This window comes from Eschrichtius robustus, chromosome 12 (assembly GCF_028021215.1).
Source record: "Eschrichtius robustus isolate mEscRob2 chromosome 12, mEscRob2.pri, whole genome shotgun sequence".
NCBI lineage: Eukaryota > Metazoa > Chordata > Mammalia > Artiodactyla > Eschrichtiidae > Eschrichtius > Eschrichtius robustus.
In genome coordinates this window covers 56,544,058-56,559,953 of record NC_090835.1, presented here as the reverse complement: position 1 = coordinate 56,559,953, position 15,896 = coordinate 56,544,058, and the positions used below count along the sequence as shown (strand labels likewise).

The following is a 15,896-nucleotide window of genomic DNA, read 5'->3' as shown; positions in this document are numbered from 1 at the left end:
ACTCAGTGCCTCAGTTTCTTTATGTGTAAAATGAGGATAATAATAGTACCTACCTTGTAAGCTTGTTGGGAAGTAAAAAAAGTTGTTTGTAAAGTGCTTCAGACTGTGGCTGACACTTAGTACTATATAAGCATTGGCTAAGTTAGTAAATAAAAATAACAATGGACTCTAATAGTAGAATTCCTTTGGACATAAAGTACACAGTCAACTCCTCCCTATTATAGGTAGAGTTTCTGTCTCATTTTCTTGGACTACAGAGACTAAATGATAAATGTTTATATTCTGATCATTTATGACATTGATAACCAACATTTAAAAATGCTTTACATTTTATAAAGTACCTCTTACATATGCTATCTCATGTGATCTTCATTTATTGTTAAGAAAGTTAGGGCTCAGGTAAGTGACTTGCCTGAGGTCACATAGCAGCAGAACTGGGACTGAAGCCCAGGTCTTCTGACTGCAAGCTCCAGGCTTTTACATTATATGTCAGCCTGCTTGAGGCTTACATTGGACCATCTGTTTCTAATCTTCATAAGCATACCAAATTCATAATAAGCTCTCATCTATAAACTGGAAAATCACAAAGCCCTTCTTATTGGTCTCCTGTTGTTAATTCAGTCAGCTTGATTAATTAACTTAACCTTTGACCAGGGCTTTTGAAAGTTGGACAAAGACGTGAAAGCTGTCTCCACGTTTAGTGCATTGATTCTCAGCCATAGATTTTAGGCCTCTTCGTGGCTGTCATTAAAACCTAGTATTTATTATTTCATTCCCTTGTAATTCTCTTAGAAGTAATTGGTTATTATTAATGTTGGTATCCTGATGCCAGGGTTTGTTTTTTTGTTTTACTCTGTTTTTGGTTCCCAAACTTGCTCATCATCACGTTCTCCCACAGAGCTCTTTAAAAATATATATTCCTGAACCTGCATACTGGGGAGTGTTCTGAGAATCTCTACAGTTCCTCAGTGAATCTCAAGAACCACTGTATAGCAGATTTTCTCACCATAATACCTATTTTCTGGTTTACTAGAATTAGCTAAAAAAGAGATATATGAAACATACATTATTTTACTATGTTTACTTTGTGAAATTTATGAATGTATTTATGAGTTTGTGGTGCTAAAGAAGCCACGCAAATCTTTAGCAAAATTGTGATGTTAGATTCCCCTGTCCCTTTAATTAGTGTCTCTCTTTGGTGGTGACTGATTGTCTCCCTGCTGTGATATCTGGAGCCCTCTTTCTTTCTCTCCTCTCAAAATCTGGTTTCAGGTCCACACACTAAATGACAAATGTATTGGTTGTATAAAAATTGTTTTCTAAATGATGTCAGTCGAGATAACAGACCAGCCTAAAATGTTAGACTAGGGCTTCTTTAAAATCAACATGCAGTGGTTGTTTATCCATCTTGGTAGGAAAAGAACTTAGATATTCAAAATACTTAGAAAACATATGTTAAAGTCTAGGTTAATAAAGAGCTTATCTAGTAGCCTGTGATTTTTCTGATTTGTCCATTGGGGCTGTTTTACCTAAAACTGCTTGGCTTCCTTCCCCTTCCCCACATCAAGGTTCAGGGTATGCTCAGGCCCTGGCATTGGTAATTCCCAGTGTTTCAAGCCAAGTAATGGAGTCACACTGTAAAGATTTGACTCTCACATTTTCTTATTCTTTATTTTCTGCCTAATTTCTCTCCTAGTACTCATTGCATTCTTGGTATTATCTTTCAACTTGATGTAAAGGATCAGACTAAACAGAGCTAGAACTTTTTTGGGGGGTGGGGAGGTCAACTTAACTGGTTCACACTTTCTAGTGGTATAGGAAGCGGGGGACCTAAGTTATTTTGATCTTAAAATCCTGCTGAGTTAGAGTAAGCAAATTCCTATTTATGATTTCGAAAGCATTATTGCTTCAACTGTTCAATAATTTGAATGAGCTGTCTAAATAATCCAGAACCTGTGTTAAAGACAGCAGGTGAGAAGGGAGACAGGTGTTAGGAAGCTCAGGCGTGTGTCGTGCACAGGGGTGGCTGTGACTATCTTCTAGTTGGCATCAAAGGAATGGGAATGTTCTTACTGTCGAGATTACTGGTTGCTGTTGCAGAAATCCAATTTAAGGAAGACAGGATAGCCTTGTTATTAACTTTCTATTGGATTGCTTTAAGTGAAAACGATAGCTTTGGCCCGATAGTAAATATTTAGAAGGGTGTGTCATGGGTAGAGCCAGCGAGGTGCACTGGAAGCTTGAATGTATAAATAGCAGCAGTCAACACGAATCCCCAGGCAGAGGACTTTATAAGAGGTGGCGGTGTTGATCCTCAAACATTTAGGAGAGATGCATTACGAAGGAAAATTATTTTGTATTTCTTTAGGTTATGAAATCTGTGACTAATCTCCCCATGTTTCTAAAGGCATATTATAACTTAAAGTAATGAAATAACTTAAAGTAATGGTCAATATTTGAAGCCATTTCAATGAATTTATGAAACCCAATAAAGCAATCTAGGTACTTATGATTCCGGTTTTCCAGATTTTTAATATATGTTCAACATTATGTCTGAAAGATAAATTTTCTAAATTGTAAATTCTTTTATTTGCAGCTAACTTTTATGTCTATATCATCAAAATTTGAATTGATAATTTTGGATAGTAAATGCTATATTGTACCTACAGGATTTTAGTGAGGCTCTACTGTCCCCCCAAATAGGTCATATTAAGCATTTGATTGAATTTAGTTTTAAAATTAAGTACTATTTTTTACATAACATTCAAAGTACTTGAAATTATGCCCACTTTTTTTATTCAAGAAAAAAATGCCGCTAATATCATAGGATAAATCAGTGGCTCATGAAGTACTTTAAAGATCTGCATTCTTATAAAAAATGTTTAATATAATCTTAGAAGTAATATCACCATATTATAATGCTAGATAGTCATCATGCTTATACATTTTTCTTTTACCTTTCTAGGGATAATAACATAATTCAGGATTGTAGCCCAGCCTTTTAGTTTCATCCCCAATTTCCTGTCTGGGCTTTCCCCATGCCACCCTGAATAAAAAATGTCTATTTATAATACCCAAAATATTTACTGAGCTCCTATTATTTCTACCAATTCTAGGCTCTGAAGTGATCAAAACAGACAAAATTTAAATGCTGTCACGAGACTTAAATTAGTGGGATGAGACACAGAGTTAACAAGTACATTTTTTAAAAAAAGATATGGTATGTTAGTTGTTGACGAGTGCCATGGGGAGAAATGAAGGGAGAGCAATAGGCAGGTAGAGTGAAGGAGCAGGGTGCACAGGGGTGGGGAGGAAAGACTCCACCTGCAGAGTCCATGCGCTAGGAAATCCTTCCCCACAGCCAGCCAGATACCGGTGGTTGGTTGATAATAATTCTTGTTTTGATTATATTTTTCCCTTTCACTTATTCCAAAAAGTGGTCAGGCCTCTCGTGTTCTTATGTCTCAGGGGCATTTTCTGTTGGGATCTAAAGCAGAGCTTACCTGTCTTCTTGACCTGAGTTCCCTGAGGGTGGGCAGTAATGGGAACGGGGCAGGCAGGAGCAGCTATGCAGGGAAGAGATTCCCTCAGACATGGAAGAGGACAGAGGTCTGCCGGTGCCCTGGGGAGTGGAGCACCTTGGAGAAGAAGAGCACGAGGTGCACCAGGAGGTTGAAGCCACGCTGGCAAGGTTCCCAGCCTTGGAAAGGATCCTTTGGACCAGGCATGGCAAGGAAGCTGTTCGATTACCTGACTTTAAGGGACTTGAACAAAGATGTTATTCATGAAAGCCTTATGGGTTGAGAAGTAATGATCTGTCCTCGCTCTTCGGGCACCGTGTATTCCCTTCCAATTTACAGGAACCTAGAGAAAGTAAGGGGTGGCCCAAAAATGAGCAAGATCAAATTTCTTATCCTTGTTGGACAACAGCTGTCACATTCAATTTTATTTAGCAAAGAGAAGGTAATGTGATATTGCTCACACATTTGAGTTTGAGAAGTGAAACTTATCCTGCTACAGCTCCAGATGATTATATCTTGATTAATTTTTATGTGGAGAAGCAATCTTAAAATAGAAAGCAACAGATGATATGAATTTCTGCCAGATTGCAGATTTCTTTTTACTGGCCTTACTGGGTGGACAAATACATAGGTATTCTTTTCTTTGAATGTGCCACTCGTATTAGTATATGGTGATAGCACACAGCACGCTCAGTGAGTTGGAAGTTACTGAGAAGGGACATTCAGCTTCCTACTCAGACCCTAGGAAATGTGAAAATGGTACTGAGGCTCTCAGTCAGCCAGTGATAACTTGATTGGAACAAGATCATGTAGGAAAGTAGTTGACAAACTTCAATTTTGGATACAGCTAGGAATTTTCTCAGACATAAGGTACTATCTTTCCCAGCCTAACCATCTGTTTAGTCTCAAACCTCGTCCTTACTCCAAATATTTACATGCTTATTCATCTATCAAGAGCACATCTATCAAGAATTATCTTATTTATGCTCATAAATTCACACAAATTTTTAGACTGTATGTCTTCCTTCTCTTTCTATGATGATTATTTCCCCCCCCACCCTAAATTTAATAAAACTGATTGAGAAAACTCAAGTTGCCAAAGCAATATAAACATAATGAAAGATATGATAGTCCCTCTTTTTTAAAAAAAATTTATTTATTTTATTATTATTTTTTTGGCTGTGTCAGGTGTTAGTTGCGGCACGCGGGATCTTTGCAGCACGCGGGCTCTTCACTGCAGAGCAGGGGCTCCTCTCTAGTTGTGGTGCGTGGGGTTCTCTCTAGTCGTGAACGCGGGCTCCAGAGCGCACGGGCTCATTACTTGGGGCACGCAGGCTCTCTAGTTGTGGCGCGCAGGGTCCAGAGCACGTGGGCTCTCTAGTTGTGACATGCAGGCTCCAGAGCACGTGGGCTGTGTAGTTGGCGGCACGCAGGCTTAGTTGCTCTGCAGCGTGTGGGATCTTAGTTCCCTGACCAGGGATAGAACAGCGTCCCCTGCATTGCAAGATGCATTCTTAACCACTGGATCACTAGGAAAGTCCCTGGTATTCTCTCTTGGGATCAAAGAATTTACTGGAATTTGAAGAATGCCCAGCCCTTCCTGTAGTCTCATCTGAAGTCATTGATCTTAATCCTTGACTTCATAAGCTTTTAGCTCCTTGGAAATCTGTTACAGAGCCGCCTTGAAGATTTCCTTCTTAAACAGGTATATTTAAAAGCTTGTCTGTGTTTTGTTTTGTTACTATTGTTTACCTGGAAAACCTGTAGAACTCAAATGGAAAAACTATTATAAATAAAACTATTATAAACAACAGAAGAACTGTTACAAACAATAGGGAGATTCAGTTATGTGGCAGTTGTAAAATTACCCTAAAGCAGTAACAAATGTGAAAATATGAAGGGATAAATAGCATTTATAATAGCAACAAAGCATTTATAATGTACTGGAGTAAGTTTAAGGAGCACGTACAAGATCTATATGAATAAAACTTTAAATGCTACCAAGAGACAGAAAATAAAACTTAAGGAAATGGAAAAATATAATCCTCTTCTTGGTTTGGAAGATTTAATATGGAAGGATGTCCATTCTCCCTAAATTAATTTTAATGCAATCTCAATTTTTATTTATTTTTATTTTTTTAAATTTTATTTTATATTGGAGTATAGTTGATTAACAGTGTTGTGTTGTTTCAGGTGTACAGCAGAGTGATTCAGTTATATATATACATGTATCTATTCTTTTTCAAATTCTTTTCCTATTTAAGTTATTACAGAGTATTGAGCAGAGTTCCCTGTGCTATACAGTAAGTCCTTGTTGGTTATCTATTTTATATATAGCAGTGTATACATGTCAATCCCAAACTCCCAGTCTGTCATCCCCTGCTTTCCCCAACCGGTAACCATAAGTTTGTTCTCTGAGTCTGTGAGTCTGTTTCTGTTTTGTAAATAAGTTCGTTTGTATCATTTTTTAAGATTCCGCATATAAGCAATATCATATGATATTTGTCTTTCTCTGTCTGACTTACTTCACTTAATATGATAATCTCTAGGTCCATCCATGTTGCTGCAAATGGCATTATTTCATTCTTTTAAAAGGCTGAGTAATATTCTATTGTATATATGTACCACATCCATTAAAAAGGACTTAAAAACCCCCCTACAGTTGACCCCATGAACAACCTGGGGGTTAGGGACGCCAACCCCCTTTGCAGTTGAAAATCCACCTGTAACTTTGCAGTAATTTCACAGTGGCCATCAAAGTTCACCTGTTCTGCACCCACAGATTTAACCAACCGTGGATTGTGTAGTACAGCAGTACCTATTTAGTGAAAAACTCCACATATAAATGGAGCTGCAAAGTTCAAACCTGTGTTGTTCAAGGGTCAAATTCTAACATTTGTAAGAAAATAAAACATAGAAGAGGGAGTTAGACCTATAAAATATAAAAGTATAGTAATACTCTAGTAGTTAAAGCAGTTTGATATTAACAGTTATTTGATAGATTAATAGAACAATATACAGTCCAGAAGTACTTGAAAATAGTTAATGATAAGGTTGTATTCAAATAATTAAAGAAAAGTTGTATTGTTTAATAAATTATGTATGTACAAATGGCTAGCTACTTGGGAAAAAATGAGGTAGAAGCTATACCTCACACCTCACATCCAAATTAGTTCTAGAAGGATGAAAAGTTTAAATGAACAGAAAAGAAAATACAAGCATACTAAAAGATAAAGTATTAACAGGAGAAGATATTCTCAATACATATAGCAAAGGGCCATATTTTAATATACAAAAATCTCTTACAAATCAATGAGAAAACAACCAATATAAATATTAACACAGGATTTGAACAGTCATTCCATAGAAAAGAAAATATAAATGGCTTTTTAAAATATGAAAAATTGATGAATAAGTTCTAGGGAAACTAATGTACAGCACGGTGACTATAGTTAACATTAATTACTGTGTTATACACTTGAAAGTTGCTAAGAGAGTAGATCTTAAATGTTCTCACCACACACACAAATAAAGGTTTTAATGTGAGCTAATGGATATGTTAACTAACCCTATATGGTAATCATTTCCCAGTGTATATGTGTATCAAGTCATTGTGTCGTACTCCTTAAGTTTACACAGTTATTTGTCAATTATATCTCAGTAAAGCTGGAAAATATATGAAAAATTGCTCATATTACAGAATTCAAAAAATGAAAATGATAATAAAAAGGAAATACAAATTTTTCCTTAAAAATATTGGCAGAGATCTAAGTTTGGTAATGGAAGTGTTCTCCAGAGTGTGAGGAAGCATTTGTTCATGGCGTTGTAAATTTTGACCACCTCACTCAAGAGTGATTTCACAAAAGCTTCCAAAATTTAATATATGTATAAACCTGTCATTCAACATCTTAGGAATTTATGCTTCAATACACTTTCACATGGGTAAAGAGACATACAGACAAAAAAAAATTTTATTGCAGCATTGTTTCATTTTGCAAAATATTAGAAAAAACTTAAATCCATCACAAGGGTGTTTGTAAAATAAATAATGGTACATGCCATACTACGTATTTGGATATACATACATCTATATCCTCATTCCCTTGGGTTTTCTCATCTAAATTCTTGCCTTTAAATATGGTGTGCGTGTGTGTGTGTGTGTCTATGTTTCCTACATTTTATCTGCAGTTCAGTTCTCTCTCCTGAATTCCCTTACCAAACTGCTACTTGGTATCTTCGCTTGGGTGTCATAATGCGTACTCAGCATGTCTGAACTCTTGATCTCCACCCCCCTCCCATTTCACTTCCTTGACAGCCTTCCCCATCTCAGTGGATGGCAAATCACATCCTCCTCTCGCTCAGTCCCAAAGCCTTAGAGTCATCCTCTCTTTCTCTCTTCACCGATCTTCAGCTGGTCAAGAAATTATTTTTGCTCTACCTTCAGATTATATCCAGAATCCTACCACTTTTCACCACAGTGGCTGCTATGACCTGATCTATACCACCATTATTTCTTGCCTGGATGATTGCAGTAGCCAGTCATCCACATCTACACTTGCCTTTGTATAATCTGTTCTCATCAAAGCAAGCAGAGTGATTGTTGTAAAATGTTAAATCAAATCAAATGTTATTCTTCTGCTCAGAACTCTGTAATGGCTCCCATTTCACTCAGAGTAAAAGCCCAAATCCCTACAATGGCCTGCAAGGACCTCCATGACCTGGCCCCTGTTAATTTATTGGATATCATTCCCTATTACTCACTCGCTTCCTCATTCACCCACAACCACCTTCCCTTCTTTGATGCCTCTTGAATAAACTTGTATTCTCCCATCTTAAAGCCTATTTTCTCCGCCTGCAGTGCTCTTTCCTTGGACATCTACAGGGCTAACTCCTTGACCTCCTTTAGGTCTTCGCTCAGATGTCACTTTTTCAATGACAGTTACCCTGACCACTTTATTGCCTCATCTTTTCTTTATTACATAGTATTTATAACCTCTTAAACTGTAGCCTTAACTTATTTGTTACGCTTATTATGGATTGTCTGTTTCACTGGTTAGAATGTAAGCTTTGTCTGTTTTCTTCAGTGATTGATCCCAAGGGTCTAGAATATGTTGAATAAATCCATAAATGAAGCAATCTGAAAGGCAAATAGAAAAACTCAAAGTATGTAACAATTCATAGCAGTCTGTAAAAGCAGATATTTAAATGATGTAAATGCCTATAGGTACATACAGTGTCTCTGGAAGACTGTGAAAGAAACTGGTAATATTGGGTGTCTTTGGGAGAAACGCTCAGTACTAGGGATGGATAGGGAGTCACATTCTACACTTTTAGAATCACTTCAATTAAAGAACAAACTAGTTGGAAAAAATACAATGCATAGCTGAGCCTTATTCTGGAATTCAAAATTCTTTATAAAGCAAGAGTCTTTAACTTTTTGAGTTCCTTAGAAGATGTTTAATTGTATTACTACCACTAGGTGGCACATACTTACTGATAAATTCTTAAAGATTCAGAGACACAGGTTTAAAAAATGCTTTTTAGTTCCCCAAACTTGATAGTTTATTTTAGCAATGTATCACATTGGTTTTCCTCAAGAAATTTCCTTGACTTCAGTTGTTTAGTGCTATAACAGCTTATAGGTGATTTTTCACTGCCCATTAATTCTTAGCATCATTATAACATTTGAGTTGCAGAAATGTCTTAAATCTGTAAATGTTAGCTTAGTTATTCTTAAATTAGTTTAAATTTTCTAATGTTTATTGAATTGTGTCCACCTGTCTTTTCTTTTTCCTAAGAAATAACTGAATAAATGAAATTTAAATATTCTGTATATAAAACTAGGTTTCTGTTTGATAAGTTTTTTTCATTGCTTTTATGCCAAATAAATTAGTGTCCAGGACCACATGCAGTGTAACACCTGTATTCTTTTTGATGGTGCAGTTTTCAAAAAGAAAATCGTGGCATGTATTTTATAAATTGTAACATTTATAAACATTATAAAAACCTTTTTGGGGCAAGCTCTAAAATAACATTGGCAAAATTACTGGGCCAGATAATTTTTATAGTCATTTTTAACCTAGAGATTCTTTGACTCTGTTTTTCTTTTCAAATTATATTTAAAAAAAAAAAAATGATAAAAATGATCTTATTTACAAAACAGAAACAAATTCACAGACTTAGAGAACGAACTTATGGTTACCGGGGGGAAGGTGTGGGGGAGGGATAGTTAGGGAGTTTGGGATTGACATGTACACACTGCTATATTTAAAGTGGATAACCAACAAGGACCAACTGTATAGCACAGGGAACTCTGCTCAATATTCTGTAACAACCTAATTGGGAAAAGAATTTGAAAAAGAATAGATGCATGTATATGTATAACTGAATCACTTTGTTGTACACCTGAAACTAACACAACATTGTTAATCAACTGTACTCCAATATAAAATAAAAAGTTTAAAAAATAAAAAGAGAACTAAAAAAAAAAAAACTAAATAAACATTTAAGAAAAACTACCATATTCAAGTAGAATACCATTTATTGAGCGCTTACTATGCCTGAAAACAGTCATTTATTAGATGTGAATGGAATTAATTTTATTTACTACAATAAGAAACTAGGCTTTTCAGTTTTCATCACTTCATTATCATTGCTATGTTACTTAAAAGGGAATCAACATTATTCTGATAAAATAGATTAATATTCACTAATTTGTTACACTGGTGGTCTTAACTTTTTGTAACTTTCTAAATATGAGATAAATCATATTAAAATATTATCTTAGTGAATTAAGACTCTGACCCTTTTGGCTATTAACATGCAAAATTTCCACAACTTTGCTATATTCTAAAATACTAATAAAATAATAATTAGATAACAAAATCTAAGGAATATATGGTACAATGCTTAGATTTAGTTCCAGCTCAACAGCTAAATCAAGTCGATGTTAAAACAAAATTATATGCTTAAACATGAATCTTATTATTTTTCTGTCTTTCTTTAGCCAGGAACATGTAAGAATAAAAAGAAGTGGTATAAAAGTGCACTACAAGAAGCATACCTCCTCTATGGATGCTCTCATGAGCAAAGACTGGAAAGGTGCTGCCTATCAAAACAGGGTACATGTGATTTTTTATTCTTTACCACCTCAAAATAAGGATTTATTCAGGTGCATGCTTTCCAAAATATGTTTGCACATTTAAAAATTTCTCTCTCCTTTTCATAGGAAGATAGTATATCTTTGTCCAATGAAAAATCATTCTTATATTGGTTAATAGTATGCATTTTTGCCCTCTGAAACTATTTTCCATGACTAAACATGCACTCTATTTAAATGTAGGTGTTTTAATTAGTGCTCTGTTATCTTTGTTCTTAGCCTTTCTACATAGGTCCTCTTGTGTATTTCAAAGCATGTATTTCAAAATTAGAAGCCATGGCTTTAAAATATATTCCTGGAGTGACACTTTTACTTGGATGTGCTATATTATTTCAGAACAAAGTATTTTTCCAAATGTTTTATTTTTAAATAAATTCAAGGCAGAGATAGAAAAATAATCTTCAACTTTTTTAATTAGGTGAAAAAATATGATAATATTTCAAGTCATTTTCAAGGAAAGTTCTCTTGAATCATAAATATTATGGTTTATGGATAGCTTTTTTAATGAATTGATCATAAGACATATAGCAGGTAGAACACATTTTTAAGTCTAAAAAGAATGTGATAGTTGCATGGAAATGATTTTTCAATAAACAAATATATTAAAAATTTTTTCTGCTTAGTGATCATAAGAATTTTTTTATCTTACAAGGCCCCTTCTCATTTTATCCACCTTAAGTTTTAAAACAGATTATTCTATGGGAGGATCTGGTCTTTGGTGCTAACTGAATTTTAAAGTAAGAGTGATATTTTTTATCCTGTGAAAAAGTTTAATATATATATTTTTAAAACTTATATGTAAAAACATTTTACTTGAACAAAAGTTTAAGTGTTAACCTAGCCACCTAAGTTTCGATTTTAAAGCATATAAATAGGTTTAAAAAGAGTGGAAAAAGAATGAAAAGCAAACTACTCTGGTCAAAAGACATTTATTACCACAAATGTGATTTTATTCCTTGTGCTCAAAATATAATGTCTCTGTTTATTAGCCATAAAGGTTGAACTCACTTTACTGTCACAAATACAGTTTTACACTTTGCATGGGCTATACATTTGTCTTGTGTAACCAGAGTAAACTTTGAAATATTTAGTTTTTTTAAACATTAATATTTTGAAGTAATGTAATCTGTTACTTTTGAAAATTATATTACAGCCATTTTACACTAGCAATATCCTGCTTTCTCAATAAGTTATGGAACTATGCCGTTGCCGTTGTTGTGTGTGCCAGAGCGTTTATGTCTGGGTCCTTTGGCATTCTTACTTGTCCAGAGACTCTCAAGCCGGGTTAATAGCTGATCGGTTTTGCAGGAACAGACCATTTTCTAGCTGAAAGTCTGATGATTTTTGCATGCAGAATTTGTGTAATTCGGTCTGATTATAGAGAGCCATATGCCTAAGGACTGTCATTTTGTGCCTGAAGTAGCCCAAATTGACGGGCACGAACACTTCCAGGAGCTCAGTCTTTACCATCAGGGGCTCGCTCGCTGCATACTCACTCTTCACTGTCTCCAAAATAAGCAGTTTAGTCCTGTGCCTGCTTAGCTTCCAGGGTGGATTCTAGGACGTATTCAGCTTCTTACTGTATTCAAAGTAGTTTTGAGAGGTAATTAACCATTATTCAGATATTTTACAAAAGGTTAGTTGCTTAGAGGCAAACCATTTATTTCATTCCAGCAACTTTGAGGATTTCTTTACCCCCAAAATTCATTCTTCCAACCCAGAAATAATTACTACTAATTTTTTTGGCCTAAATTCTTCCTGCCCTGGAGAAATTGGCCCACTATTATGTTTGATGCAATTGTTTCATTGTTGAAATCTACAGGGTCAGTCAATGATACATAAGTATAGACCCAGTCATAGTATAACAAAATTCCATGTCCTATACACATGATTTGGTTACTGTGTTTTTGTTGTATTAACTATTACTCCAAATCAGTGATTCTTCTGTTGGGTCTAGAAAACTTCTTCTTATTTAGGAAATTCATTATTTTTTATTTTCAGTTGTATTTTTTAAATGAATAGGGTATTACTCATATAGTCTCTTCATAATTTAGCCTTAGGATTTTGTATTATTTGTAGGATGAATATTTTTTATATATTCTACATTTTAGAGTAGATGTCCTTATCTCTATCTTTGTTTCTCAGAATTATTTATTTCTAAATATACTAATTTTTTAGAGCACTTTTAGGTTCATAACAAAATTAAGCAGAAAGTACAGAGTTCCCATATACCCCCTGCCCTACACACGCACAACATCATTCACTGTCAACATCCTGCACCACAGTGGTTCATTTGCTACAATCTATGGACCAACACTGACACATCATTATAACCCAAAGTCCATAGTTTACATTAGGGTTCACTTTTGGTGTTGGACAGTCTATGGGTTTTGACAAATATATGCAGTGACATGAATCTACCACTTTAGTATCATACAGAATTGTTTCATTGTTCTAAAAATCCCCTGTGTTCCACCTGTTCATTCCTCTCCCAGCCCAATCCCTACCCCTCTGACTAGCAACTACTGTCCTTTTTTTTTTTTTTTTCCAAATTTATTTTTATTGGAGTATAGTTGCTTTACAATGTTGTGTTAGTTTCTACTGTACAGCAAAATGAATCAGCTATGCGTATACATATATCCCCTCTTTTTTGGATTTCCTTCCCATTTAGGTCACCACAGAGCATAAAGTAGAGTTCCCTGTGCTATACATTATGTTCTCATTTGTTGTCTATTTTATACATGGTATCAGTAGTGTCTATGATCAATCCCAGTCTACCCATTCCTTCCACACACACCACCCTTTCCCCCTTGGTATCCATACATTTGTTCTCTACTTCTGTATCTCTATTTCTGCTTTGCAAATAAGATCATCTATACCATTTTTCTAGATTCCACATATACGTGCTAATACACGATATTTGTTTTTCTCTTTCTGACTTCACTCTGTATGATACTCTCTAGGTCTATCCACATCTCTACAAATGACCCAATTTCATTCCTTTTTATGGCTGAGTAATATTCTATTTTATATATGTACCACATCTTCTTTATCCATTCCTCTGTTGATGGGCATTTAGGTTGCTTCCATGTCCTGACTATGGTAGATAGTGCTGCAGTGAACATTGAGGTGCATGTGTCTTTTTGAATTATGGTTTTCTCTGGGTATATGCCCAGTGGTGGGATTGATGGGTCATATGGTAGTTCCATTTTTGGTTTTTTAAGGAACCTCCATACTGTTCTCCATAGTGGCTGTATCAATTTACATTCCCATCAACAGCATAGGAGGGTTCCCTTTTCTCCACACCCTCTCCAGCATTTATTGTTTGTAGATTTTTTGATGATGGCCATTCTGACCGGTGTGAGGTGATACCTCATTGTAGTTTTGATGTGTATTTCTCTAATAATTAGTGATGTTGAGCATCTTTTCATGTGCTTCTTGGCCATCTGTATGTCTTCTTTGGAGAAATGTCTATTTAGGTCTTCTGCCCATTTTTGGATTGGGTTGCTTGTTTTTTTGATATTGAGGTCTATGTGCTGCTTGGATATTTTAGAGATTAATCCTTTGTCAGTTGCTTCACTTGCAAATATTTTCTCCCATTCTGAGGGTTGTCTTTTTGTCTTGTTCATGGTTTCCTTTGCTGCGCAAAACCTTTTAAGTTTCATTAGGTCCCATTTGTTTATTTTTGGTTGTTTTTTCATTTTTTATTTTCATTACTCTAGGAGGTGGTTCAAAGAAGATCTTGCTGCAATTTATGTCAAAGAATGTTCTGTCTACGTTTTCCTCTAAGAGTTTTATAGTGTCTGACCTTACATTTAGGTCTTTAATCCATTTTGAGTTTATTTTTGTGTGTGGTGTTAGGGAGTGTTCTATTTTCATTCTTTTACATGTAGCTGTCCAGTTTTCCTAGCACCACTTATTGAAGAGGCTGTCTTTTCTCCATTCTTGCCTCCTTTGTCATACCTTAGGTGACCATAGGTGCATGGGTTTATCTCTGGGCTTTCTATCCTGTTCCATTGATCTTCTATTTTTGTGCCAGTACCATACTGTCTTGATTACTGTAGCTTTGTAGTATAGTCTAAAGTCAGGGAGCCTGATTCCTCCTGCTCCATTTTTCTTTCTCAAGATTGCTTTGGCTATTTAGGGTCTTTTGTGTTTCCATACAAATCTTAAAATTTTCTGTTCTAGTTCTGTGAAAAATGCCATGGGCAATTTGGTAGGGATTGCATTGAATTTCAAGATTGCTTTGGGAAGTATAGTCATTTTCACAATATTGATTCTTCTAATTCAAGGACATGATATAGCTCTCCATCTGTTTGTGTTGCCTTTGAATTCTTTCATCAGTTTCTTATAGTTTTCTGCATACAGGTTTTTGCTTCCTTAGGTAGATTTATTCCTAGGTATTTTATTCTTTTTGGTGCAGTGGTAAATGGGATTGTTTCCTTAATTTCTCTTTCTGATCTTTTGCTGTTAGTGTACAAGAATGTAAGAAATTTCTGTGTATTAATTTTGTATCCTGCAACTTTACTAAATTCATTGATTAGCTCTAGTACTTTTCTGGTGGTATCTTTAGAATTTTCTGTGTATAGTATCATGTCATCTGCAAACAGTGACAGTTGTACTTCTTCTTTTCCAATTTGGATTCCTTTTATTTCTTTTTCTTTTCTGATTGCCGTGGCTAGGACTTCCAAAACTATGTTGAATAATAATGGCGAGAGTGGACACCCTTGTCTTGTTACTGATCTTAGAGGAAATGCTTTCAGTTTTTCACCATTGAGAATAATGTTTGCTGTGGGTTTGTCATATATGGCCTTTATTATGTTGATCTGGGTTCCCTCTATGCCCACTTTCTGGAGAGTTTTTATCATAAATGTGTGTTGGATTATCTATTGAGATGATCATATGTTTTTATTCTTCAATTTGTTAATATGGAGTATCAGATTGATTGATATGCATATATTGAAGAATCCTTGCATCTCTAGGATAAATCCTACTTGATCATGGTGTATGATCCTTTTAATGTGTTGTTGGATTCTGTTTGCTAGTATTTTGTTGAGGATTTTTGCAACTATGTTCATCAGTGATATTGGCTTGTTGTTGTCTTTTTTTGTAGTATCTTTGTCTGGTTTTGGTATCCGGGTGATGGTGGCCTCGTAGAATGAGTTTGGGAATATTCCACCCTCTGCAATTTTTTGGATGAGTTTGAGAAGGATAGG

General features: G+C 35.2%; 1 protein-coding gene across 1 annotated transcript in view; it reads left to right on the top strand.

Annotated features, from left to right (window-relative positions):
* Positions 1 to 15,896, top strand: part of ZCWPW2 (zinc finger CW-type and PWWP domain containing 2) — a 139,336-nt gene that overhangs the window by 82,958 nt on the left and 40,482 nt on the right. The window contains exon 4 of the mRNA XM_068558330.1: positions 10,528 to 10,642. Coding sequence (XP_068414431.1) covers positions 10,528 to 10,642 — 115 coding nt within the window. The remainder of the gene's footprint in view (positions 1 to 10,527; positions 10,643 to 15,896) is intronic.